Here is a 27,889-nt window from a genome sequence, read left to right as displayed (position 1 = left end):
GGTGGAACTGTTTGGGAAGGATTAGGAGGTGTGGCCTTGCTGGAGGAGGTGGGTCACAGGGTTTCAAATCCCACACCAGATCCGGTCTCTGTCTCCAAGCCTCCTGCTTATGGATCAGATGTGAGCTCTCCGCTACTGCTCCAGCACCATGCCTGCCTGCCTGCCTGATCCATGCTCTGGACACCACGACGGTCATAGACTCTAACACTCTCGAAATGTGTGGCCCAGATTACATTCTTTCTTTTTGTATGTTGCCTTGATCATGGCCTTTTCTTAAGGCAATAGAAAATTAACTAAGGCAGGGTTTCCCCTTCTCAGTTGATGTATTTAAAGGATTGTTTCTTTTTTTTTTCTTTTTCTTTTTTGTTTTGTTTTGTTTGTTTTTTTGTTTTTTCGAGACAGGGTTTCTTTGTGTAGCTTTGCGCCTTTCCTGGAACTCACTTGGTAGACCAGGCTAGCCTCGAACTCACAGAGATCCGCCTGTCTCTGCCTCCCGAGTGCTGGGATTAAAGGCGTGTGCCACCACCGCCCGGCTAAGGATTGTTTCTTAATTGTGTTTAGTCTTTCCGCCAAAGCCCATCTAGTGTATGTAACGCTGAGCTGAGCTGAAATAAGGCTTAATTTGGTGGTGAGGGTATGGACTTCGGAGTCAGACAGGCAGGGCTTCTAGCTCGGTTTAGTGACTGTGTAGAATCATGCTGTTAGTGGGACAGGGATATCTCTTAGTAAGGTGCCCAGTGAAGTAATGTGAGCTGCATAGATGGCAGCGAAGGCCATCTTCTTCATTATAGAAAGCACTATGGAGGTTTTGCTGATGAGAATTTTAAGCAGCTGCATTTTGGAAGAGACAGCGTCTGGGTAATGGGAACTGATTGCCACTTGGCCGCTGGATGGTAAGGGAAGGGTAGGTGGTAAGAGTCAGGTGTTACTGGGAACTCCTGGGTATGCAGGCCTGGGGGGGGGCGCTCACTATCATGGGGGAGTCTGTGCAAGTACAGTCCCGGGGTGCAGGAGACAGGCAGGTGTCACTCACGCGGGGGTGACGCCCTTGGGCAGCCCCAGGGCGTTGACAGCGACGGGCGGCTGCTGCGAGGGCAGCAGGGCGCTGAGGAAGGCTGCGGGCGTCTGGCCGGGGCCGAAGCGGGCGGGCGAGGCGCAGTGCGAGCCGGAGCTGGGCAGCGGTGGCGGCGGCGGCGGCGGCGGCAGCGGGAACACGTCGGGCACCGGGAAGGCTGCGGAGGGACTGAAGACGGGCGGCGGTGGCGGTGGCGGCGAGGGCGAGGATGGGCCCCACATGGCCTCGGGTTCCCCGAAGGGTGGCCCGGGCGCGCGGCCGAACGGCCTGGGCGTCGGGGACAGAGGCGACGGCAGGCTGGACGAGCTGGGGCTGGAGGCGGGCGTGGCCAGCCCCGACGCCGGGCCCAGGTTCTGCGCCGCGATGAACTGCTTGGGGCGAGCGTAGTTGAAGGAGCCGGAGGACTGCATGGTGGCGGCGCGGGAGGCCAGCGCGCTCATGGGCTCCGCGGGCACCGGCGACGCGCAGGCCGCGAGCTCGGGGAAGGCGGGCGGCGGCGGCGGGAAGGGCGGCGACGGGGGCGCGCTGCTGCTGCTGCCGCCGCTGCTGTTGCTGCTGTTGCAAGGGAGACCCGGGGGCGCCGGGGGCCAGGCGCCCGCCTCCTGCTCCAAGCGCACTTGGTTCTGCAGCTGCTGAAGCTTCAGAGGATCCCTGGGGACACACAGAGAGAAAAGCGACAGCTTCAGAGAGGGGGCGCATCCCGGGTGGAGAGACACACACATGCAAACACACACCCGGTTTCTCACGGGTGCCTGATTGGAGGTGGACCCTGGATATGGCACAAGTCACCAGAGTGAAAGGGGTTGGCGGATGCACTCTGGACAACGCAGGGAATGGCCATGACAATGGCTCATTTCACCCCAGTGGGAGGGGCTGCGGGGTTCTGATCAGAGAGCAAGTACCTCTGGATGAGGTTAGGGTCCCTGACCGATGGCTCCCAGTGGCCTGTAGCCAGGTCCAGGGGATCAGCCGCCCTCTTCAGGCCTCCGAGAGCACTGCACTCACCTGCACAAACCCACACACACATATTTAAAGGACCACTTTGCCAACTACGATGAAGCTGTTGTCTGATTTTCAACAGCCGTGTTGTAACAGAACCTCTCTTGGCATTAAGAAAAAAAAAATGGAGATGAGTTCCTAGCCTTCGGTAGACAATTTTTTTGGGGAAAAGAACAAGAAAGCTACAATTAAAAACAAAAACCGTTTTATTTTTCTTATAGATTCCAGTTAGTCTGCTTTGTCTCCTTCACTGCCATCAACTCAACACTCATATGACAAGCTGAGCTTTTCACTCCAAATTGGATGCAAAGGAGTGGTGTCTTATGATGGGGGAAGCTAAGGCAGGGGGATTGAAGACTGAGGGCATCCTGAGCTACACAGCAAGAACCTGTCTCAAAAAACAAAACAAGGCTGGCCATGCTGGCTCATACCTGTAATCCCAGAAGTTGGAAAGATCAAGGGTTCACAGTTCTCCTTAGCTAGAGTGATGTATTTTCATGGGTGTGTAGGTATTTTCGCTTGCACACATACCTGTGTACCTCCCATGTGCTTAGCCATCTCTCCAGCCGAATTTTTATTTTTATTTTTTAAAAATAGAGGGTGTCGATCAGCTAGAACCCCACTCCTTTACTCAGAGGTTTTCTTGTTTGAATTAACTGTACACCTGCTTTATTTTGTTCAGTCAGGTAAGCATGGCTGCCAATGGCTGGCCACAGGAACTTTGGAAGAAGCAGGAGCTGAATAAGCAGGCCAAGCAGGTACAGCTCCACGAGAAGGCAAAGTTGTGTGCTCAGTTTTTAAACTTTGAAAAAAGTGGGGTGAAGGGGGAGTAGGTGGCTCATGGATAAACACTTTGCGGCACCAAACATGAACATTAGCATTCAGAACCCCAGAACCCACATCAAAATTGGGTGTGGAATACTCCTTTACACCATGTGAATCTATGTCACCTTGATTGGTTGAATAAAGAAGCTGACTGGCCAATGGCTGGGCAGGATGAAGTTAAGCAGAAGAGCCCAACTGAGAATGAGGGGAAGAAGAATGGCGGAGACAGGGGAGTCGCGAGCAGAGGCAGAGAGAAGCAAGATGGTCATGCCATACTGAGAGAAGGTACTGAGCCACGCGGCAAAGCGTAGTTAAAGAAATACAGGTTCATTTAAATGTAAGAGTTAGCTAGTAACAAGCCCGAGCTATTGGCAGAAGATTTATAATTAATATTAAGACTCTGTGTCGGTTATTTGGGAGCAGCTTGAGGGACAGAAACTTCTGCTTACGGTTGGACATACCTGTAATTACAGCACCTAGAAGGCAGAGACAGGGAGTCCCAAGGCAAGATAGCAAAGTAGCCAGGAGAAAACAGTGAGCTCTGGGCTCAGCGAAAGACCTTGCCTTTCATTTAAAGTGGAGAGCAATAGAGGAAGACAGCAGACATCAATGTCTAGCCTATACATACACACATCTTGCACCCGTACACACATTCGATCATGCATACACGCCACACACATTAAAGAAAATGCCAAAATGTTTGCTAATTTTTATACCCAGGCATTTAATCTTTAAAAAATGAAGGTTCCAGAAACTCAAAGCAATAAAAAGAATGGAAGGCGCAGGCGAAGAAGGTGGAGGTTTATTATCAGGTGTCATTAGATGGGGGACCATCACAAGTTCTAGTCTCCTTCCCGTGCCTTGGATAATTATCCAGGGGGAGGATTACGCTTACATTCACGGAAAGGCAAAGAAATACTTTCTGGGGAGCTGAGAGCAGCAGAGAGGGCGTGGCTCTCCGTTCCTAATCTGTGCAAGGCATCAAAGATTTTTAATAACAAAGGACTTCGTGGGCTCCCACTGAACTTAATTTGAGGGTTTTAAAAGCAGCTCCAGCGCTGCTGAGACTCGCCACTCCCGTGAGATTCCAGATGTCTGTGTGGTTTGGGAGACTGTCCGGCACATGTGCTCCCACTTCATGTGTTTAGGACCAGACTAGGAAGAGAACTTGTAAAAAAACCACCCACCAGCTTCAGAAACAATCGCCCAGTACCCTTGCTCCGATTTCCTCCAAGCCCTTCCCACACCTCCAGCCTTCTTCCCTGGCTCCTCGCAGGCTGTGGAATATGTTCCCACACTCTGGCGGATGCTGCACCTGGTGGCTTTCGTCAAAGGTCCCGCTCCCAACGCTGCCAGCCTCTCTATGCTAGCCCGAGACACACACACAGATGGGTCTGAAGACAATTTAAGTATGGCCTGCATCAGCAAATAGCTGGGTGGTGCTCGGGCCGCTCCAGAGACCACAGGCCTTCTACCAGGGAGGAGGAAATGGTTCCCTAGAACCACCTACATTGGTTTTGACTCTTTCCATAAAAATCAGTCTTGCTCCGGGGAGAACCAGATAGTCCCTGCTTCCTGACTGTGAACACAGAGTGGCCAGCTGCCTCAAGCTTTGCTGCCATTAATTTTCTGTTACAATAGTCTATTTGGGGAAAAAATAATAGGAAGAACCACAAAATGTGTTAACCCCAAACGGCCTTAGAGCTGCCGAGACACCACTCAGAATAATACAGTGGTTTGGCTCCTGCTGTATATTAGAATAGATATGAAGAACTTTACCAGGATTGTTATTCTCCTGATTTTCAGTACTTCAGCCTGGGGTTAAGAGCATAATGTTCAGAAGAGGCAGAAACAGGAAACCCAACCACTGACTATGAATCTTCAAGTGTCTGATTCCCATTTGGACGGCAGTTTTATTTAAGTGCTTGAATGGATCTGACGGCAGATTTCGGAGATAATGAAATGTGCAGTTTTAGACCACTGGCTCCATTTTCATCTGGATACTACTCTGCAAGTTGATTTTCACAGAGATAAGAGGGCAAAGAGTCAAAGAGACCAGAAAGCTGAATCTACCCAGGCTCTTAGGAAATTACTCAAAGGTTGTTTGTTATTAAAAAAAAAAAAAAAAAAAAGCCTTGTCTGGTTTCTCCACTTCTTTATCCTGCTGGCTTTTCTTTGAAAACGAAGCTACAACAAACCTTTTGGAAGTCCTACTTGTGCAAGAAAACCCGGCTGTCACCTCCCGAAAAGCCTTTGTCACAACCACGCTTCCGATGTCAGAGTGCTCAAGTGTTTGGTTATACACAACTGATCCATCCAATTCTCCTCACTTCTTTTTCCCTCCCCTCCTCACCACACCCCTAATTCAAAAAGTCTAAGAATTTCCCCACTTATAACACACCCTACAGTTCTCAGAGTTTCAATCCTCCAGGAAACCAAACCGCCCTTGAGTTTCTGTGAAGCGCCTGTCACGATCCATTTACAAAGAGAAGAGGTGGGGAAATGAAATGTGCTCCAGGTTAGAGTCAGTTCAGAATCCGGGTCTCGCCCTTTGGTTCACTCCCTACACTGGACACGCCGGCATAAAAGAACCTTGACCTTCGATGGAATTAAAAAAAACAAAAACAAAAAAACCTGGGGTCCCATTTCCCTCCCAATGCCTTTCTTCACTTTTATGGCTTCTTGTGGTGACAGCCTCTGGGACCATTAGATTTTGACAGTGGACAGGAGAGGTCGTCTTGGTGTGAGAGCCTGACTGGCTCACAAGCTTCTGCGCTGGGTCTTTCTTTCCAAGTACTCAGTAACAGAGATTTGCCAAAAGATGTGCCACTGTTACTACCTATCATTCTGTTCTCTGGAGAACGGATGCCCAAGCTCAAGACAGAGGATAAGAGAAGAAACCTCTGGAAAACAACTTTTACGTAAGTTGGAAATTCCCAGGATGTCTCCTGGGAGCAGTGTCTGGGAGGTGAGAGTTACTCTGTCGCCTGTTCACACTGAGAGGGATGGAGTATTGATAACCACCGAGAGACCCGTCAGACAACAAGGCTGAAGAACACATGTGTTTTAAGAATAAATGTGTTCCTTACGCATGTCCTCTCATTTTTGACTGCGTGGCCCAGAAGCCATTGCAAGATGAAGGGCTGCTGAGCATCTCCCTGGGAACCACAAGCATCTCTGGTCCCGCTCTTTTATAGCACTTGGAATGCGACGAGTGAGTGCAGCTTACAACCTCTCGTGGCACCCAGCCAAGGGCTGCAGAAGACAGACCCATCCCTGTGGAGGATGACAGTGAACATTCTGACTACAGCCTTTTGCCCTTTTGAGTTCATGCGGCACAAGGAAGAGACACCCCCCCCCCACACACACTAGAGTGGAGACTTTTTGAGAATTTCACAGTGAAGACAGAGTTTTTGAATCAGAGACCTGGGCATTCCCAAGATCTATTTTTTTTTTCCTCAACTGAAATTAGCTAAGTATCCAGAGATGAGAAGGTGAATGTAGAGATTCTTAGAACTTATGAATAGAAGCAATATAAAACCACGGAGGCCTTGGTTCAGGGGTTTTGGTTAAATTTCTCCTGAAACTTCACCATGCTAGTGTTTCGCCAATTTTATTTTTATTCAATTACTTACGCCTCAATCTATGGTTTCATATCATTCAAACCATACAGCAGCTTGGTTTGCTCAGCACCACCTCGTTATGGCTGATTGTAAAATAACTAACTAACCAAATAAATAAATATAACAATCCTGAGAAAGATCATTTCCACAATTAATATATAAATCACAGAACACAACCACCTATGTGTATGAAAATTCTGTAATGAAGTCCATCAGTTTGTATGCTAATTTAGAAATTAATTTTAAAAAAGAGCAAAAAAAAAAGCCAAATGAGATTGTATTACTTGGCCTTAAGGGGGTTATGAGTTCAAAAATAATTACAAATTCAAATACATTTCCCTAAGAATGGGAGAGAGAACAGATTGGGATAAAGATTGGGGGGTATTTGTACAAAATACCACATAAGAGAATGGTAAAGTCAAGTTAAAAGTGACCCCTTCTTAGGAATGAGTATGTATGTATTTAACATGTATTGCCAAATAGTGGAGCCTCTCTACAAAGTCCCATTCTTTGATCCTTAGTTCATTCTGAGACTTTTATACATTTTGTTGACTCTAGACAGAGCCAGAACCAAATACAATTAATCCACACAGGATGGTTCAAGAGAGAAGTGGCCTGGCCAAACTCAGCACGCGGCTGAAGTTGCTTTTAGAGAGATCTGTCCTTCGCACTTAGAATAAGAATCCTGTTTGGCTCTCCAACAGAAAGACAGTAGCCTTGTGTATCAATTCATAAAGCTGATCTCTGAAGTCGTCCCCTGCAGAGAGAGAGAGAGAGAGAGAGAGAGAGAGAGAGAGAGAGAGAGAGAGCAATTGCAGTCCAGTCCTTAATCTTCCTGGGAATTTCTGGGAAAATCAAAGGGCGGTTTAATTTCCTCTGTGGCACAAGGAATAAGGACCAAGAGGCTGGGGAGCTGTGGCCTGTCAAATGTGGATGAGATTGTTCATCGGAGCTGAATCCTGCAACTGGCCACAGAGAGGTGGAGAATTTTCATTTAGGTCTGTGCAGATCCAACCCTCCACAGGAAGAAATGGCCTTTGGGGCTCAGTGAAGGTTGCAGAGTCTGCTCCAATATGTTTCCAACCTCACCAAGTGGTCAGGGCTTTGTAGCCTGGCAGACTATACAAGGTCCAGGATGGGCTTTGATGACGCCTGCGGTCACGGGGTGCCTGATGAATCAAATCACGTGGAACACTGGTGTTCAGCCTCTTTGGAGGAGGAATGCAGGGTCAGGTCCTGGACGTTTAACTAGGCATCACAGTGAAATGCCTGACATGATTTTCATTTCTCCTGCTTCAAAGGCCAGTGAAAACAGCAGGAAGATATTAGCCATTGATTCCTACAAAAACTATGCTAATTTGGTGGACATTAAAAGGAACGTGAACTGTTCCCAATTGAAAATGCATGCTATTAACTCATACCATAGACAAAGTACACTTCTAAACAAGTCTGTGTGCTAACCTTTCTGGTCAATGCTTGGGGCAGAATCCGTGATCTCAGATCTAATTGAAACACCAAAGAAAACTCCCTTTGAGACACAAGTGGAAGAGCTTTCAGATCTTCAGCATGAAATTTCCAAGAGTTTTTGAAGATTTGGGGTGAGAGGGAGAGAATAACTAACTTGCCATCTTACAATGAAACAAAGAACTTGGCATGTTTTAAGGTTTGCGGATGGCTAATATTTCTCGAACTTTCCATCGTGGAGGCCTCTACCACGTCTTCTGTGGCTTCCATTTCAGCTACACTGAGCATATCCAAAACAGTGGTGTGCAGTCAGTGTTTGTGAGAACAGCTTACTGCTGAGGGTCAAGGGTCACAGCTCCGAAAACAAATCACCATCACTCGCTCACTCAAATGTCTGTACAAAACAGCAATTCTCCCACTTCCCTGGGATCCCTTTTTAACTTCTCAACACTACCTTCACTACTACTCACAGACAGACAAACTACTAAAGAAATATTTACCGAGTTTAACTACAGTCCCCAGATGTATCTGTTCCTCCAAGCCAATGGCACTTAGCCACACACAGCTGCCTTTTTTCTGTGCTTGTTCTTCTTTTTTCGAGACAGGGTTTCTCTGTGTAGCTTTGCACCTTTCCTGGAACTCACTCTGTAGACCAGGCTGGCTTCGAACTCACAGAGATCCGCCTGGCTCTGCCTCCCGAGTGCTGGGATTGAAGGCGTGCACCAAGCAATCTTAGAGGTGAAGCCACTCTCCCAGAAATGATTTACAAGTAAGAACACAGAGTCAGCAAAATAGAAGTATTCCAGTACTTTCTCTCTAGTGATGCCATGGGCATTTATGTTCTTGGAGGGCCTGCTTATCTTTGCTGGGGCCATTTAATTTTAAAGTGAAAATCCATAATGTCAGATAGGATCCTAAGAAACTTTGAGATCTTATAACCTGGCCTTGTGAGTCTTTTAAGATTTAATCACTGCATAGAAACTGATTTTAAGAGAACTACCAAACAAGGAAATCAGTCCAAACTTGGCATTTATTAGTGTGATAATTCAAGAAGTCCACAGAATCTGCTTAAAGGGCAAAAGAATTTATTCGGGGAGAAAAGCTCACTGTACAGACAGAATTGTCGCAGGTTCTGGAATACTGGGGCACAGTCTCACAAGGTTCCCGCCGTCTCAGTCAGTCCCACATCCAAGCCCACCAGGGAGAGAAGCGAGCTGCATACGTGCATCTCAGATCTTTTTGTTTTGTTTTTTGAGACAGGGTTTCTCTGTGTAGTTTTGGTGCCTGTCCTGGATCTCACTCTGTAGACCAGGCTGGCCTCGAACTTCACAGAGATCTGCCTGGCTCTGCCTCCCGAGTGCTGGGATTAAAGGCGTGCCCCACCACTGCCTGGCGCATCTGAGATCTTAAGGGTAGCTAAGAGGCCACACCCCAGGGCATGTACTTTAAGGTCATGGGCAGGTAGAGCAGTGACCTGCTGCATCTCTAGGGGTGGTGCTTCAGGGTGATGGAACAGATATTCACTACATCCTGTGTAACACAGGCACTCACCTCTCTCTCTCTCTCTCTCTCTCTCTCTCTCTCTCTCTCTCTCTCTCTCTCTCTCTCTCTCTCTCTCTCTCTCTCCCTCTCTGTCTCGCGCACACACACACATGCTATAAGTCTCAGAGGCCTTCCAGGGGGAACATCCCAGCAGAGTTGTATCCAACCCTAAACCCAACATGAAACCCAAGTCAGTTTTCCCTATTTCTAGGCTGCCTGCCTTTGTCCGGGTTGTTGGATAAGGCTCTGCTCGGTACTGCTTGCCCTGGAAGGACTCTTTCTTTTACAGCATCCAAGTGGCTCAGTAGCCACCATTCTTTAATAAACCTTACCCATCTTCACACCGCAATCTGGATTTGGTAAATCTTTCAAAAGTTCACGTATGCTGCTGTACTGGATATAAAGGTCATGCCGTGGTGCTCGGCAGTCCTGCGGTCCCAATGCCTTTCTGTCGTATCTGTGGCAAGTGATTCACCCACCCCTTTCTGGATGCACTCTTGTCCCTGGGCTCACCAGCACAACCACCTTTGGTTTCCTGTTTCTGACCCTGGCTTGGATTCCCTTTCTGGGTCTTTCCTGTGCTCTCTAGACCTTGTGTCCTTCCAAGATTTAAGGGGTTTCCTCACACTGCAACAAGCCGTCTTCACCCTCACACATGTCGGACGGCAACCACAGCTGTATTGGGATGCATATGGCCCAAGGCCACAGATCGGACACAGACTTTCTTCATGCTCCTCTTTGCGTGGACCCTGCCTCTCCCTCACTCAATAACCTCTGCCTTGGAAAATAGTTTTGGTACCCACTTCCTCATAACTTCTCACTTAGCATGTTCCAAACAGTGTCTCTCACCTTAATCTAATTGTTCCTCCTAACAACACCTGCCATCTGGAATCCCAGAAGTTGATACCAAATAGTTCCGAAAGCCCTGTCTTCCATATTGTTTTGGCTAGATTTTTTTTTTCACTCTCCCAAATTAGTCTCCTTGGTGTTTCTCCTCTTGGGCTTTCTCATGCATTTGTTTTTGAAGAGTCTTGCCTCTGCCTGCGCCTCTCAGTCTACTGAGGTGGTCTTTAGTCTTTGGTGCCTATTTCAAAGTCCATGTCTTTCGGCAGCCCTACCTAACACTGTCTCACATTCTTCCTCCCTCCTGAAAGCTGCTCCAAGGCTCTGTCAGGAATGGCATCAGTGGCATCTCCCACCCATCAGGCAGGTCTCCCAAGGCCAGGCTTGTGTTCTTTTTGGCTTCCTTATCATGACAGGGATTTATACACAAATGCCACTAAATCCCAGTGAAGGGACTGCCAGGCATACTTTGATAAGTAATGTAGGAAAAGGAAATATGTCTCTTAATAGAAGGAAGGGAATTTACATATTTATATTTATGAAAAGACAACCTAAGTATGAACATTGGCGCTTTTGTAATAACAGTAGTTACAAGTTTGGCTTTGTAGTGTCCAAAATAAGAAACTTCCTCCCCCAAAGAGTGTGTTTGTGAACCTGGCAACAGAGTTCCTAATTTGGCATCTGTGAGGCACTCCATCGTGTTCCAGGCAGTGGCAGGCTGTACTGGTGCCCATTTTCCATTTTATTTGGTTATCAGTCAAAAACGAATTGTGTTTGTACTTGCTTTGAGGAGGGACTCGGGATCTTTCTGGTGCTTGCTGAGAACTTCGGTCATCTCTAAGTGACTCTTTCTCCTTCTGTCTCTAACTTACAGAATAACAAAGTTGGTTCCTGTATAGAAAGAAGACATGGCCCCCCTGTGTGTCCATCATGTCACAGATCATAAAGACATAATAACATGTCCTGACCCAAGAGGTAGTGAAGACCTCAACTAGGGATAGAATGGGAAGCACGCATGGTGAGGATGCCTGAGACAAAACTGCTACCCACGCTGCTTCCTTTTCCAAGTGTTGCTGGAGACTGATACTAATAAAGAATGTGTCATGGACGAGTCTATATGCAGAAAACAAGCCAATCACACAAAAAGAATCCAAGTGAGTAGGTAACAGGCAGAGAGGACAAGGAAGTTAAAAATCAGGATACATTTTTAATATCTAAATCCACAAAATGCTCACATCAGTTTTACCTCTAAATTTCATATGCAAATGATTTTTCCTCCTGCTCTTCTCCCCCCCACCCCACCCCAGTTTTTAAACACTTACCCTAGTGATCCCTAAAGCCAAAGCCCATTTCCTTACTGTACAGATGTGGAAACGGTAACACGGAGCTGTTAACTTGACAAAGTTATCAGTTGGTTGGTGCCGAAGGCCAGACATGAATAGCTTGCTAGGAAGAATGCTGAAAGGCAGCCTAATAGCAGTGACCAAGGGTGATGGCTAATAAATGGATGAGTGCATGGATTGTGAATAAAGAAACAATACTGTTTGGAGTTGTTGGAAGAGCTCATGTCTGCAAAGTCAGACTAAATTAGAGGGGAGGCAGGGAATCTTCTATGTTTGCATTTTATAGTTATATACGTTGTCTTAATTTTGAAAATCACGTGGATTTAGAAAACCATGGTTCGAATGCTTTCAGGTGGCTGGGAAGATCACTCAGACTCTAAAGAGCTTGCGTGCAAACACGAAGACCTAGATCCATGGAAAAAGCCAACCATAGTGTCCCAAGCTTGTCAGCCAGATACTGCAGAGGAGAAGACAGGTTCCCTGGGGCTCCGTGGCCAGCCAGCATAGCCTAATTCGTGAGTGTCAGACCCCAGTGAGAGACCCTATACAGAGAGGGGGGAGGGGAGGAAAGAGGAAGGAGAGGGAGAGGGAGACGCACACACACAAACATACACAAAGACTTTAAGAATTTCTGAGGCTGGGTGTACAGTTCTGTGGTCAAACACTTGTCTGGCATGCATTAAGCGCTAATAAGCACACACACACATAGAATAAAATTGCAGAACTGTATATCCATTTTAAATCACAACATTTATCAGAGGAAATCAATACGGGATGAATTATTTGTGGGGAAGAAGAAATTAAATTTGGAAACCCTGGACAAGTATTTTCTGTTTAAATAATCAGGACAAAATTCCCAACATTCTGCCTTAGCCAAAGGTTCTGGAGGAACCTGGCTAGCTTGGTGCCTCCTCACGGGATCTGCATGGGGCTCTGGCTCCCTGTGGGCGTGGATAGGGGGTTCAGCTGTCATGGCTGCTTGTTCTGTAGGGCCACACTTTCTGAGACTGTTGGTTTCTGTCGATGATCCATCTGTTCCTTATAGATAACTCTTGCTAGCAAGAGCGGCCGCTTGGCTGTTGGACTTGGGGTTTGGCATGCTGAAGCAGGAAGTATGGGTGTAGAAGTGACGGCCCCAGCCGGGACAGGCTCAGCCTCACCTACAACTTTGTTTGTATAAACTTTTCCAGCCTTGGGAGGAAACAAAGTAGCAGAGCAGAGCATGGTGCCTGCTTGCTGTGCCCCAGCTGCTCCCTGTGCCCCAGCTGCTCCTGGAAAACCTTGCAGGCTCTCTCATTTTGAGGTATGTTCCCAGAAAAGCACCTTTCCTTTTTAGCAGCCCTGGGTCCTGCGTAGACGATGGGAACTGTCCTTTGATGGAAAACTTTCCTGCCCGTTTTAGTGTCCACCAGGACAGAACCATTGCAAAAATAAGCAAGTAAGTAAGTAAATAAATAAATAAGTAAATAAAAGCAAGCTTGACTTGGCTTCTGCAGGGGTATTCAGGAGGAGGCTATGCCTTGCATGACTCGGGACGGCTTGCTCGCATGTGTCTCCTCAGATGGTCTGTCCTGAACACGGTGGCTCTTCCCTCTGGATTGGGACGGCCTCCACCCTGTATACCCTCCACTAAGCTTGCCTATTTCAAGAGTTCATACTCTCCTGAGAGCTTTGGAGGGACGTTCTCATTCTGGCACTTGGGTAATTAAGATATATGCAGGGCTCAGGGCTCCTGCTGTGGCTGCTCCACGCTGATCCCTTCCGTGGGCCCATGTCCCTGCTTCTCTCAGGAAGCTTGCCTTGCCCGCACTGGAGGGCTCAGGTCTCCTTAGCTCCGTCTCAGGCTCCTGCAGGGTCCCCAGCCCGTGTGCGCTGCCTGCTCCTGATTCAAACTTTGACGATCAACTGACTTTTATGGTCAGCTGTTTCAGGACCTGAGAGAAGTGATGTTGCCTCCAGGCACCTCCCAGCTGTCAGGGGACTTTCTTTATTACCTGAACTCACAGCTGCCCTTGAGTTCGCAGGTTTCCCGCTGCTGGCTCATTGTGAAGAGCTGAGGGGTCTCCCCTGACTGTCTCCCTGAACGTGTGTGATGTGGGCTGTGATGTTCAGTTCAGATGTCTTCCCTGAAGCCTCTGGCCACATTGCTGTGACCCAGTCTCTCCTGCATTGGCTCGGGCCCAGCCCCAGGGGGCGTCTGGGGCAGCTCTGGCTCTGTCCATTGCTGGCTCCTCTGACTGCCAGGCTGATGCTGTCTATGGCACTGGTTGCCCATGTCAGAATACGATGGTTGTCAGCTTTCATTTTGTGAAGGTCCTCGCTCGCGTAAATGGCTGTGTCTGTCCCTCCTTGCCCACCGATGTGACTTCAGGGACAGGACAATCAAAGATGGAGATAGAATTTGTTGTTCCCACCTTGTCGTTTCCTCTAAGGAGACCCCAAGTTTATAGTCTACTCTAAAAGTTAGGGTGGTGGGGAGGAAAAGTGTTAAGTGGGAAGGTGGCTGACAGGGACTTCTTTTTATAATGCAGGTCTTTATAGATTCCCAAGTTTGTGTAGAAGGTCATACATCATCCTCACATGAGAATTTTTAATGTGCTTTTCCTAATATGTATACATATTTTTTTTTCTAGAACCCTGCTCTCCCTACCAGCTGTGTGGGGGTTGTTAGTCAGCTCTCCTCACCCGCCAACACTGCCATCATCATGTTCATTCAGCTGGGGGATTTCTCAAGTTAAGGTAATGTCCCCTTGAAAGGAAACCACAATCTGACCCTCTGCGGCTTCTTCCCATTTCCTGCTCAGCTATACTTGCAAGGGACTGTCACATTGTTTCTGGCAGTGTCTCAGCCTGGGGGCAGTTGAACCTTCCCTGAGTGACATGGTTCCTGTTCCTTCACTACTTCCTCTTCTAGATGAGTCTTGACCCTGTCTCTTAGAAGCTTCCAGGTTGGCTCAATACATGGTTGTATAAGCTTTGACTGCTCTAGAGGCGCCTAAAGAATGCAATATACATGAGGGTCCATGGCTCTTCCTTGGCTTGGAGGCCTCAGGACACTCTGCTTAAGGAGACTTAATCTTGTGGGTCTTCCCCCAGTGGTGGTGGAAGAGGCTCTTCCGATGGCGCTCCTCTGGTTACTTCTGGAACTCAACGGTTGAGGGTAGATACTTAGGAAAAAGATGAACCTGGAAACACAGACCCCCAGAAGACTGGATGACCCAGAGAGCCTGAGTAATTTCTCTTTCCCTCAGAAGGAAATGCTGGGTTGAGGAAAGTCCCCTCAAAATCCCAGAAGTTTCTGTCTTAAAGAAAGTTGCACCACAAGAGAAAGACACTGTGCCGTTGTCCTAGCAACCAAACACCCTGGAAATCCAAGAAGAGATTCACTTATCCACTCCCTGTGTCTGAAGCTTCCTGGGTGTGTGTGTGCAGGCTCCTTGGAGGAACTTCCTCACCCACAGATATTACCACTATTATTACTACTACCGCCAACACATTTACAGCCAGTACTGAGTACTAACGACAGTTAACCATTAGTAATAGCCTTGATGAACCTTAACTATGTACCCAACACTAGCATTAAATTCATTTCTATAAGCTCATCTGGTTTTCTAAAGAAATGGTAGGTGATGGGCCATTTTATAATCTCCACTTTACAAATGAGGACCCGAGGCACAGCTGTCTACGCTCACACAGCTGGAAGCCAGTCGAGAGATCTGTCTCAGGACCACTGTGTTATGTATGGGGCTCCTAACCAAAGTGCCATCTCCTCTGCCACTGAGCATGTACAACATCACTTCAGCCACAGGGGACTTCTAACCTGGGTTTCCTCCTGAGAATGAGGCCCTCGGTGACTCCTCTCCCCTCTGCTGCTGTATCGCTATATCCACTTTGCCTTGACACTCCCAACAGCTATATACAGGCACACCCTGGCTGGGTCCTAAAGACATCCTATTTATTTAAGTCTCATGGACTGGACTTTAAAAACTTCTATTGGGGAAATGATATGAATGTATAAAGCAACTCGAAGGAGTTCGTTTTTCGAAACCAGGAAACTAAATCCACTTCCACAGTTTTCTTCCTTCAGCTCTCATACCCTCGGTCAGCACTTTTTATTATGCTCTCTCCTGCCTAGACATCATTTGTTTATAGTTGTAGCCTGTGGATCCCCAAAATGTCGAGGGGCAGGAAGATGCGGTTGATGGGTAGTGGTTCTCTGTTCGTAGTTTTCAAGTAAGACAAGAATCTAAATGCCTGAGGATCAACAGATGGATGACTTCTATCGCCAGCGTGTGGGAGTGTGTAAGTTTCTGGATACTTCATAGTGCCCTTCCCCACCCACCTCTTAGATCAGAACGCCTGTTGTAGAACAAGTGAAGAAGCAAACAGAATGATGTACAAAGCTGCTAGAATTTGGCTTTTATAAAAGCTGCTTTTGGCTGTGGCATCTCTGCCATTGAGCTACTGAGGGCTGTCCTCTGCAGAAGTGTCTGTGGACTGGTTGGTGATGTGTGTGGCTTTGACTACATCGCTCTGGTCTGAAGAGCTTCATGATCTGAGACATGGAAATCTGGATTGCTTTTTACATTAAATGCTTAAAAAAAATTCCTTCCAAGCTATTAAACAGTACTGTGGAGTCTCGATATGCTACTCATGTGTCATTCAGTCTCTTGAGAGATTGTATCGCTAACTATGGTAGAATCCAGGAAGAGACTGTTGTTTTTTAGAGGATTCCTTTCAATTTTCCATGAATGCAGGCCTATCGTTGAGGAACTTATTAAAGAACATATCTGAAGAAGTCACATGTTGCCAACAACATCTCCTGTGTACTTCAGTGTTGCAAGGGTAAATAAGTGAGAGGAATGCGCAGTTGGCTCTGGGTACTTGGAGTAATCTATTTTCCATTAAAGGTCAACCACTGCGAGTTTAAATGTTAATAACCAAGACATACAAGTCAAAGGTTCTGTGGTATGAACGAAGGCTTTGCCCAGTCAAAAAACGCCCAGTCCAACCTCTCATCTGAAGAAGGAAGATGTTGTGAAAGGAAGAAAATAAAAATAAAAAATGCACTTGGCAGGCTCGGGAGATACAGTTTAATATCATGAATTAAGAAATTTGTGGCCTGGGAAGGAGCTGTAAATCTGAAATGGTTTTTTTTTTTCCCCTTAGCTTTTGACCAGCTAACCTTGACATTCCTTCGAGGCGAGGCCAAAGGGTGAGATGCAAGAATGACAGATGTGACTGGCCTTTCCCCTCAGAGGCAGATCCAATGTTTAGCAGTACATGAAATCTAGCCAAATATTTCTTGGGAAGAGCTGTAACAAATGAGGTTCCTCCCTGAGAAATGGCTAACACCACTACCATAATTCTGAGGTAAAACAGTCCTATTATTTCATGGGTTTACTCTTAAGAAAAAAGAAATTGGAGAAATCTATCCCTGAGTTTTCCAACATGCTTACATATACGGCTGTACACAGTCAAGAGTCATTAATCTAACATTCTATCAAATGGAATTTTCTATACTATGGTATTTATGACTGCTTCCAAGACAATAAAAATTCTGCAAGATCTTGAAATGCCTTTCAGGGGAAAAACGTCATAGTATATATAGTAAATACTGAACTTATTTCACATTAGTCATGGAGCTTGTTGCATACCCACATGGAGGTTTCTGTGAGAGATTATAAACTTCAAAACTGTATATTACTTCATTTAGGGAAGTAGTATAAGCAGACTAATGGATGTGGTTTTTTATTTTTCCTTTCAAATATGCATGGCAGTCACATGAGGTACAGGGGGAAGGAAGGACTCTGGGTCATCTTCATCCCTCAGCATTAGACTGGGGACAGCATTTGCTCACTCTAGTTTCTCATGGGAGCCCATGGAGGTAAAAACTCTCACCAGCAGGTTTAATTAAGTCTTCTATGTTCTGTGTTGCAAGAAGAACACAACGATACAGTCTACAGCACAAAGGAAAGCTATGTTCCAGTCAAGCAATGGCATGCTCATGCTTTGAGGGTGACACAGAGATGATTGTCCATTATTTCATATTCCAGTAGCACAGCCTCAACACACAGGCCTCCCTCCATACGCACCCTCATGGGTGAGCGCGCACGCGCGCGCGCACACACACACACACACAAGGATGGCCCTGTGCTTTCTAAACCTGGAGCCTTCTACATGGCCTTCCATACTGAGCACATTCATTGGCTTATGACAGCTTTGACTGGTCACTCAGATCTGAGACCAAACTCTTTGGAAGGAATTACCTTTGAAGTTTTACTTAAATAAATATGGATATTGAACAGACAATTGCTCTTTAGAATCTGTTTGCCTCAGTTTAAGCACACACACACACACACACACACACACACACACACACACACACACACACACACACCCCAACTCTTTAAGTTATCTGCCTCACTGCGCTTCTTTTATATTTCAGCTACTTGGGCTACCTTATCCCTGAAATAAAGATGTTGTCATGTGGGTGGGTCAGGCATGGAAACCATGGAAACCAGCTTGTTTAGTCTCTCCTGTTTTCTTGGCTTTTAATTTTAATTTTAATTAATCTTTCAGAGATTAATGAGACTCTCTTTAATCACTTTGACAATCAGAGGAGAAATCTGCTTCAGGCTGGAAACCATTTTTTTTTCCATACTACACAACACAATTCACCCCACAAATGACTCCTTTAACACCCAAGTGAGCAAGAAGAGTGCACCCACCTCTAATTGGTACCCCATGTTATCGCCACACAGAGTCCTGGAATTATTGCATCTGTGTGGTTTTTGCACTGTCTATTCCCATGTCCTCTCCTCTTACCCTGCACCCACCTGAGAGCCAGATGTCTTAAGCCCTTTTTGTGGGCTAGGATCTTAAAGAGGGCCTGTTACATACATGGGAGATGCTAAGTAGGTTTCTCCCCGATGGAGGGATCTCATTTCTATCACCAGGATGGGGCCTTCCCGCTCTCTCCTGGCTTGTAACAGCCACGAAAGATGGAGATGACCATTGGGAATACTGATTCCTATTTCTGCTACACTGGCTTGGAGCACAAAGGTTTGTCTGTACTCAGTCCAACACCTCAAGACCTGTACGTTGAAAACATGGCAGCAGCTGGCTGCATGTGACTACTGAACCCTTGAACCATATTAGTTCAGGCTGAGATACGCTCTAAATTCAAAATATATGCCAGGTTTTCATAACTGAGTTAAAAAAGGGAATGCAAAACGATCTCATCACTAAGGTCCATATTATTTAGAGGCTCAAGTGATCTATTTTGAGTATCCTGGGCTGAATAAACTATATTATCAAAATTAATATGACTTCTTTCTTTTTGTTAAAAAATTACATTTATTTATTTGTGTGTGAGTGTGCATGGGAAGTCACAGAACAACTTGTGGGGATGGGTTCTTCCTTCATGGGAGTTGGTTCTTTCTTTTCCACCATGTGGGTCTGGGGACTGAACTTGGGTCATTAGATTGGGCAGCAAGCACCTTAACCTAGTGAGCCATCTCGATATTCCTCGCTTGCTTCTTTTACTACTAGGAAACTACTAGAAGATTAAGACCGCACACGTGGCCTGTATTTGGGTGAGCTAAGGGGTGGTGGTGGGCAGAACCCAGACTGAACAATGCCAGGCAGTGGGTAGCCACGGCTGTTAAACACACATCAGCTCACTCCTGGAAGTCCACAGACACTGGCTATTATTGCTTCCTGCTAACCCCGCCCCCCCTGGAAAATGAACAAGGACATTCTCTAGTAAGGTATGGCCAGTACGCTGTGTACAGATCTTCAGATCCAGAAACCATGATCTCAGGAAAAACTCGCCCAGTTAAAGATTACAACCGGAGACTTTCTTCATACTCAAAGCAAAAGGTAGATTTTAAACAAAAGTATTACTCATGCTTGGTAAAACTTTGAGAAACCTGGAAAACCAGCTCATAATACACTGAGTGTATGAGTTTTAAAATCATGCTTCCCAGTATCACTAATTCAGTTTGGACACACTGAACAGACCATATGCTCTGTAGCACATTTCCCTGGAATTCAGCTAATACAAATAAAGCCAAGTGACGGGAACCTGGCCCCTCTCCATGACTATTACATTTTTTTTTTTTCATATTAGGGAAACTACTCACAACCTGAAATTTTGCCCTTAACAATCAGAGTTGAATTCTCAGTGAGCATCTCTAGAGAGGGGACTGCTGTTACAGAAGGTCCCTGTACAGGAGGAGAAATGGGCCATGACTGTATTTCCATTTTGTCTTGATAGGGTCTCGGGTAGCCTAGGCTAGCCTTGCATGAACTGGCTATGTAGCCGAGCATACCCTTGGACCTCTGGTCCTTCTTTTTCCACTCTGGAGTGCTGAGATGGGAAGTGTACACCACCACACCCACTCAATGTGAGGGATCAAACCCAGAGCTTCTAGAATGGTAGGCAAACACTCTATCTGCTGAGCATCCCAGTCCCGTGGCCGTATTTTCAACAACCGTAACACGATGGAGAGCATTAACAAAGTGCATTCAATCGCTTAAAGACGGTACATTTAGGAAAGGACATTAAATGTTCTGTGTTTCATTTTTTCATTACATTTTAGTGTGTGTATGTGTGTGTGTGTGTGTGTGTGTGTGTGTGTCTGCCTACCTGTCTGTCTGTCAGTCTGCCTGATCACCCACTTGCTACAGCATGTATCTGGAGGTTAGAGGACAACTTTGGGTGGTTCTTCCCTCCCACCACGTGGGTCCTGGATTTTGAACCCAGATCTCCACTCTAGGCAAAAGGCTCCTTTACCCACTGAACCATCTTGCCAGCCCCTCCTTTCTGTTTGTGACATATGTGTGTGTGTTCCTGTGCTCACAGAGAGGAGGAAACGGAAATTCTTAGGTCCTTGACTTACTGTAATCCGCATACTGGCTCTTATCAGAGATTGTTGTGGGGCTGGAGGGATGGCTCAGTGGTTAGGAGCATGTCTTGCTCTTCTGGAGGATCAGGGTTTGTTTCCCAGCACCCATATGAGGGAGCTCACAACTACCTGTAGCTCCAACTCTAGGGATCCAACTCCTCTGGCTGCAGGGCACCTGGGCACATATGCACATAATTAAAAAGATTTTTGTATCCCATTGATATATCAAGGGGGTGATGTAGGATGAAGAAGTTTCGAAGAAGCCGTGAGGTTTTAGGTTGGGCAACTCTGGGCTAGTATTTTTCGCTCTGGGGTTGTAAAATATTAATATACTAATTGATGCAAGCTCCTTGATATGAGCAGCGATGGTTAGGAATTAATGTGTGTGTGTGTGTGTGTGTGTGTGTGTGTGTGTGTGTGTGTGTGTCTGTGTGTGTGTGAAGGAAAATCGACCATAGTATTCTTTAAACTTTTCCTTTCTGTGATATAGAGTTGTTCACCATGTTGCTGCTTCTTCTGCGAGTCATTTCTCTTTCCTCATGACGTAAAAACTATGGTCACGTGGAATAACCAAGTTGAAAACGAAGTCCTACATCTGAAGGCTACAACAACACAATGCTATCGACAGAGTTAATGCCACATTCAAAGCCATCTGTCAATAAACAACCTGAGACGCAATGGGTCGTGAGCGGGAACTCACTAATACAGCGAGGGCGTCCCACACCATGTGTGGCTTGGGGGCAGACAGACTACATGTAACACACCTCACTGACTTTTCATGCTCAGTGTTTGTTGGTGACAAAACCAGATTAATATCACTATTCAAGAACACACAGTGGGTGAGGAATGTCTGTCAGTTAAGGGCTGTGTAAAGAAGGAAGACTGGCCTGGAAAACAAGACAGAATGATTCTAACAGTTCTGGGTTTATATTTCTAAATTTATCACTGAATTTTTCTTACATAATTATATATATATATGAAACATACTATATATGCATATATAGTAATTTTCAAATATATGTATATATCTATATATCTGAATCTTCTACACTCATGAAATTGAATGGTGGATAGTTATCATTGTTTCCTGTCAAGGGCTTCTGCACTAGGAAATTGAGACAGGGAATCCATCCAAGGACTCAAGGAATTTTCCATTTCTAGCTGGTCCCTCTAGTACCTGGGGAGGTTTATCCACATACTTCTTGCTGACTTGGTATTGAGAAGTAATGGTGTACTTTTTGGGAGTGTCAGCTCTGGAGTGAGATTTATATATGTTTCAAGTTAAACTATTTCCTCCATGACTTCACCTTCTGAATCTGTTTCCTCCTCTTTAAAATTGAAGTCACAACAGCACCTACCTCCTAGGCTAAGAGGATGAAATAAACAATCATGTTTAAGTGTAAAGAGCAATGTTCAAGAAAGCCTTCCATGAGTGTTAGCTGTTGATACTAAGGATGACCATTCACGTACATATATAATTTTTTATCCATATTTAGGACAAATGGTGTGCCAGATAGGTTTTGGGGACAAATCAACTGTCCTGGCAAAAAGGAATTTGTAGTCACGGCATTAATATGGCAAGGGTAACACTGAAATAAATTGACTTACAAAATTAACAAAATGTATGCATTGATGGGTTCTAGGGTGTTCAAGAGATTAAACCGAATAATAAAGCCTTGCCAAGAGTTTTTAATTATAATTTAAAACATTTATCGTGGGACAGGTTTAACACTCGTGTGTTAATCTCCCAATTTCCTGAACTTGAAACATTCTTTTTCAACATTGTCACGAACACACTGCTGGGCTCAGTTTGGATCATTTCGGCCAAGTTCACACTCTTCATCATCACAGCCGCCTTTCCACAGATAGCAGAGAGATGGGAATACCATTAAGTGGGGAGGGAGGGGAGGAACAGGAAGTGAAAGGTGAGCTGGAGATGCTGCATTGACCACAGACAGCACGGACAAATTCTAGTAACCAGCTTTCTTCCCCCTGGCCCCAGGGAATCTGTCGCCTGACTCGATGTCATCGTAGAAACAGAAAAAAACACATCTGTTAAAAATGAGCTTTGGTGGAAAAAATTCAGCTGGCATTCTCTTTTCTTCTCTGTAGTCTTTTTAAAATAGCCCTCTTACGTAAGTTCCCTACTATATATAGTTGAGAACGGGGAGCCGTGGCTTGACCTAAAGAAGCTTGAGCCATTTAACAGCACCCCAGCCCCAAAGGACAGCAGGAGCAGCTGGGACCCCAAACCCCGGCTCTCTCGAGACACCGGCAGAGCTGGCCTTCAGCCTTTCCCTCCATAGAATTGGCACAAGGCCCAAGTCTGGCCAGCTCATTGAGGGGTGCTTGTGGAGCCTCTGAGAACACCTGAGAAACTTGTCTTTGCCTGTTCAATAATTTGTATCCCCCCACCACATATCTACTCAAGGCTTCTACAAGATCTAGGATGCTAACATGTGTATCTATGGATTCCAGACATCATCGCACCCCCAGCCGGCTTTCCCAAACTACACAATGCTCTGGTTATTGCTGTTTTTTTTTCTGCTGGGCTGCAATCTCCATGTGGGCAGGACCCATGTTTTTTCTTTTGTTCACTAATATGTTATAAACTGAGCTTAACAAACTGGTCCAGGAATGGAAGGATGAGTGAGTAACAAGTAGTGGTGGCTACTATCCACCACACGCCTGTCTTGTTAATTTGGATCACCGATCTCCTCTGCTTGCGGTGTGGTTTTGGACCAACGATCCTTCTCCACCTCAGTCATCTCACTTACGTAGTGGGACAAGGACAGTGGCTGTGCAATCCAGCTGCCACAGAGACTACAGGGGGACCGAGCTTGGCGGGGAGACACATCCTGTCAGCAGCTGGTGGCACTCTCTCCTCCTCACCGCCCGACCCTGACCCTGTCAGAACCCCACAGGTCATCTGCTGATTCCCACCTCCTCATCTAGATGACGGGTCCTGACTTCCTGCCCCCTACACATCTCCCACACCACATCCTCCAGGCACCACAGAGTTTCAAAACCCACATCTGATCATGTGTTCCCCTGACTTCCTTGTCCGTGATTGCTAGCTTCTAGGATAAATTCCAAATTCTTTAACCGAGCCCACAAGTCTTGGTGCCTGGCTATGGCCTCTTCTCATTCCCTGGTTTTCCCTCTAGTGTCGGTGCTACTCTGCCTCCATATTGGAGGCTCTGACTTAACGCCTCCCTCTGCCTCCATTTGTTCTCCAGCAGCCAGTTCAAACCTCACTTCAGGTGCCTCTAGAGTGGCCTCTCCTCCAGAGTCCCTGTACAAATTTCAGGCGTCTACCCCAAAGACACTCCCTACACATCAACATCTCTTACCTGTCTGTAATAATTCCACACATACAGACCCTTCGAGGCCTCTTTTACCTTCAGTAAAATGAGAACAAGGAGGTGGCATTAATAACAGAAACATAAGTGGACACAGGCATTCTAGAGACAGCCTGGGGCCAGGTCCACACATTGAGTATACCTCCTTTTAGACTTTACTCTGGTCCACACATTGAGTATACCTCCTTTTAGACTTTACTCAGGGGCCAGGTCCACACATTGAGTATACCTCCATTTAGACTTTACTCTGGTCTCTATAAAAAACAACCCATGAGATTTTTGTTTTGTGCTTTTGTTTTCTTGAGACGGGGTTTCTCTGTGTACCCTCGGTTATCCTGGAACTCACTCTGTAGACCAGGCTAGCCTCCAACTCAAAGAGGTCCTCTTGCTTGTGCCTTCTGAGTGCTGGGATTAAAGGCGTGCACCACCACCATCCAGCCCGTATGAGGTTTTTTTTTTTTTAAGGCTAAGAGTTCTATGAGAGAAGAGGAGACGAATCTCTGTTCATTCACAGAAAACACTGGCAATTTTTCTAGCCGAAAGAAAAAATGACAATGTGAGATGCTCTTAAATGTCACCATGCCACCTCGCTTACAGTTGTTTAGCTGGGTATGACTCTGTCCTTTTGACCTACCAAAGCAGTCCCTTCTGATTTCCTGAGATGCCTAAACTTCTGCAAACCAGTTTTTATAGATTCCCCAAAGCCAACTTCACATTTTCCTGCAAAGACTAATGCTGAACAATTCATACAACCGAGGCAGAAGGAACAATACTTCCTGCCCAGAGCCCCACCATCTGATGAGGTCAGCACGTAGGCTTCCCATTGTCTGGGACCTACAAAACCTGAGTGGGAAGTAGGAGAAGTGATCGGCACTTAATACCATTATCTAAAAGCCCACAAAACAGAATAAATCTCTTATCATCGCTCAAGGCAAAGCTTAGTAAGTATTGCCAAATAACGTAAACTTCAGGATCAAAGAAGAAGCACAAACTCCGCTACATACTGCAGGCTTTGGAGACGGGCCCCTCCTCACTGTGGATTTACATCCATCCTTCTTGCCCACCCCTCCTCACTGAACTTGGAATACGGATGGAGCTTTCACTCTATACGTGCCCTCGGCTCGGTGCTGAAGATCTTAGCTGCCATTCACAGCGGCGCCTGCGCAAAACTGCGCCCCACTTTCCCCGGTCAGAGGCCCGAGAAAGCGTGTGCTGCGTCCTTGGTCTTTCTGTTCCTCCAGCCTTCCCGGAGCACCTCTTACTCGGGAAGCCATTCCACCACTGTCGGCGGCGGAGCCCCGTTCTTGCGAGGAGGCTGGCACAGGCTTCGGAGGACCGTGTGCTTTAGAGCCTTCGCCCTCTCTGTCCCCGACAGCGAGCTGTCGCCTGGTTTTCCCAGGAAGCCTCGGCAGCAGCACAGTTCCAAGGGAACTGAAGCGTCAGGCTGGCTCAGCATCATTTTGTTTGCCAGACAACAGCAGCTTGTCAGTTGCTACTGATGTCAGCTGCTGCGTGCTTGTGAGATGTGGGGTCAAGGGAGTCAGTCCCTCGTTTCTGAAGCTCTCACGCCGACGGTTTGTGATAAGTGACTCACTGAAGGGCTGTGGTGAACTATTTATTCAGTAGAGTCAACCAAATCAACCCACAAGAGACTGAACAACTGGCCTGTCAACTCACCAGTTGTCTTCATTTTCTCCTCTTGTTTTCATTTTACCTATGCAGGTCACTTCTGGGAAAAGAGGGAGATTCTGGAGACAGAGAAAATACAACCGTGGGTCCACAGTCCCTAAGCAAATGCAGGTTACAATGGGCGGGCTTCAGACCCCCCAGTAAAGGAAGAGTTCGGTGAATGGAGGCAGAGGGGGGCACAGTAGGAAAAGGGGCATCTGCTGTAGCATGGGGACAATGACCCAGCTGCCTCCCTCTGCTCCTCAGTGACACAGGGGCCAGATTCAGTCCCTCAGCCCCGTGTTCTTGTCTGCCAGGTACACAGGGTCTGAGAACCCTCGTGTTACCCAGGGGTCAGACACGCCTCTTGCCCACAGCATTTCGCTGCTCCCGAAGCCAACCTCGGAGGCACGCGTTATAATGTGTTGAGAAATTACAACATAACCATTATATAAATGACAATAAGGGACGGGCTTTCCCAGCAGTGGCCTGGGTTTTTCCAAGCTTCTCAAATATGCTGGGAATGTGAAGAACTGCCGTCTTTAGAGGAACTTGGGAAGGGGCTTTAGGGGTGTAGGCTCAGACATACGCGTAAGCCACTTGAGAGTCAAGGAACTGGGCTCCTCTTGGCTTAGTTTTTGGTGGGCAGTAGGAGCGGAGAGAGAAGAGTCGTTTGCTCCCTCCGGGAGCTGGGCTGCAGAAGACAGGCCTCCCTCCCTTAGGAAGTGGGAGACAAGCTCACCCCACAGTCAGGGTCTGGCAGATTACTTAACTCCCAGGAACCAGGCAAAGTATGTCTCCTGGCTTTATAGCCAGACACAGCTCTGCCTGTTTGTCATCAACTCCTTTGTTTCTTGGTATTCTTCAAGAATGAGGGAGGATCAGGGAATTTATTGCTTTCAAAAAAAAAAAAAAATTGAACAAGTCCATTGAGCAACAGGTTAGAAGTTGATGCATTGTATTTTATGACATCAGATTTTACAAACTTACAAGCAACTGTAACAAAATAGCGCAGGACCCCCCCCCCCCCTAACCTGGGTGGCATGGGAGTAAGGAGAGGGAAGGGGGAGAGAAATGGGTTGGCTTTACATGTATTGTCTCACTGAATCAGCTACATGTCAACCTCAATCTTTCCGATAACTGCGCATGCTCAAGCTCCACTGTCCTCTTGAAGGCCAGCTACAGAATCACTACTAATGAGGTTGCCAAGCACACTTGGAGTTATACATGTAAAACTACCATGGTGATCTGGCTGTCCAGAAATTTCAGTTTCCCTTCGCTTTCTCCCAATATTGATAACATATAAATACAGTTTGGTTTGTACTAGAAACGTCCTCAAGATGTCCGGCACCGTAGAAAATCAGTTCAGACTTTCGAAAGCACATACTAAGTTTTGTCTGGTTCCTCCAATGAATACAGTTGCTACAGGAGGGACTGTCACATGCTGGGGCTGGGGTGGTGGCTCCCTGGGAGAGGGACCTGTAAAAACATGGGGACCTTAGTTTGGATGCCCAGCACCCCGGTAAAGGGCAGGGAGGAGCAGCACCTACCGCCATCTTGGCACTGGGGGGGGGGGGGAGCCAGGAGGATTCTGGGGTTTCCCTGGCTCCAGATTCAGTGAGAGATCTTGAGTCAAAAAATCCAGTGGAAGGGTCAGTAGAGGAAGAAACAAGGTCATCCTCTGCCCTCTATGTACCTGCACTGGCGTTCACATATACATGCAGGCAACACACACACACACACACACACACACACACACACACACACATGCACACGCACACGCACACGCACACTCGCGAACATGCCAGAATAGTCACTCTTTTCCTTTCCCCTTTTGATTCCACAGCTAAGCCAGCCAGAGCATTAAACAGAAGACCTTCTGCAAGCTGGAGTTGAGACAATCAAGAGTATCTGACCTGGCATCTTTGAGAAGCAGATAGCGAACACCCCAAGCACCCCACACAAGCCTGATTCTGAAAGCTGGCACTTACACAATGGGCGTGCAGCGGTCTGGAGCCTGTCACAGCTCAGTTCTCCAAGGGGCAGTCTTATCTCTTCCTCCGATGTTATCACTTGCCAAGGAAAGCTCAGACAAAAGTCAACTGTTGCACCCAGCTGGAATGTAACTGTGTTCAGGAATGTCCTAACAGGGTAGGTCTCATTTATGCTCAGATGGGAGGCACCCTCTGGGTAAGGATGGAATCAGTGTATTTTGCCTGAAGGGAAAAAATTC

At 46.7% G+C, this 27,889-nt stretch overlaps 1 protein-coding gene across 5 annotated transcripts in view; it reads right to left on the bottom strand.

Moving 5' to 3' along the window:
• Palld (palladin, cytoskeletal associated protein) overlaps positions 1-27,889 on the bottom strand; it is a 413,911-nt gene that overhangs the window by 37,124 nt on the left and 348,898 nt on the right. For all 5 annotated transcript variants that reach the window (XM_006996647.4, XM_015989967.3, XM_015989968.3 and 2 more), the window contains one exon: positions 1,034-1,726. In XM_006996647.4, coding sequence (XP_006996709.2) covers positions 1,034-1,726 — 693 coding nt within the window. The remainder of the gene's footprint in view (positions 1-1,033; positions 1,727-27,889) is intronic.

This window comes from Peromyscus maniculatus, chromosome 17 (assembly GCF_049852395.1).
Source record: "Peromyscus maniculatus bairdii isolate BWxNUB_F1_BW_parent chromosome 17, HU_Pman_BW_mat_3.1, whole genome shotgun sequence".
NCBI classification, from domain to species: domain Eukaryota; kingdom Metazoa; phylum Chordata; class Mammalia; order Rodentia; family Cricetidae; genus Peromyscus; species Peromyscus maniculatus.
Note: the sequence above shows the minus strand (reverse complement) of the source record. Positions and strands in the feature narration are given on the sequence as shown.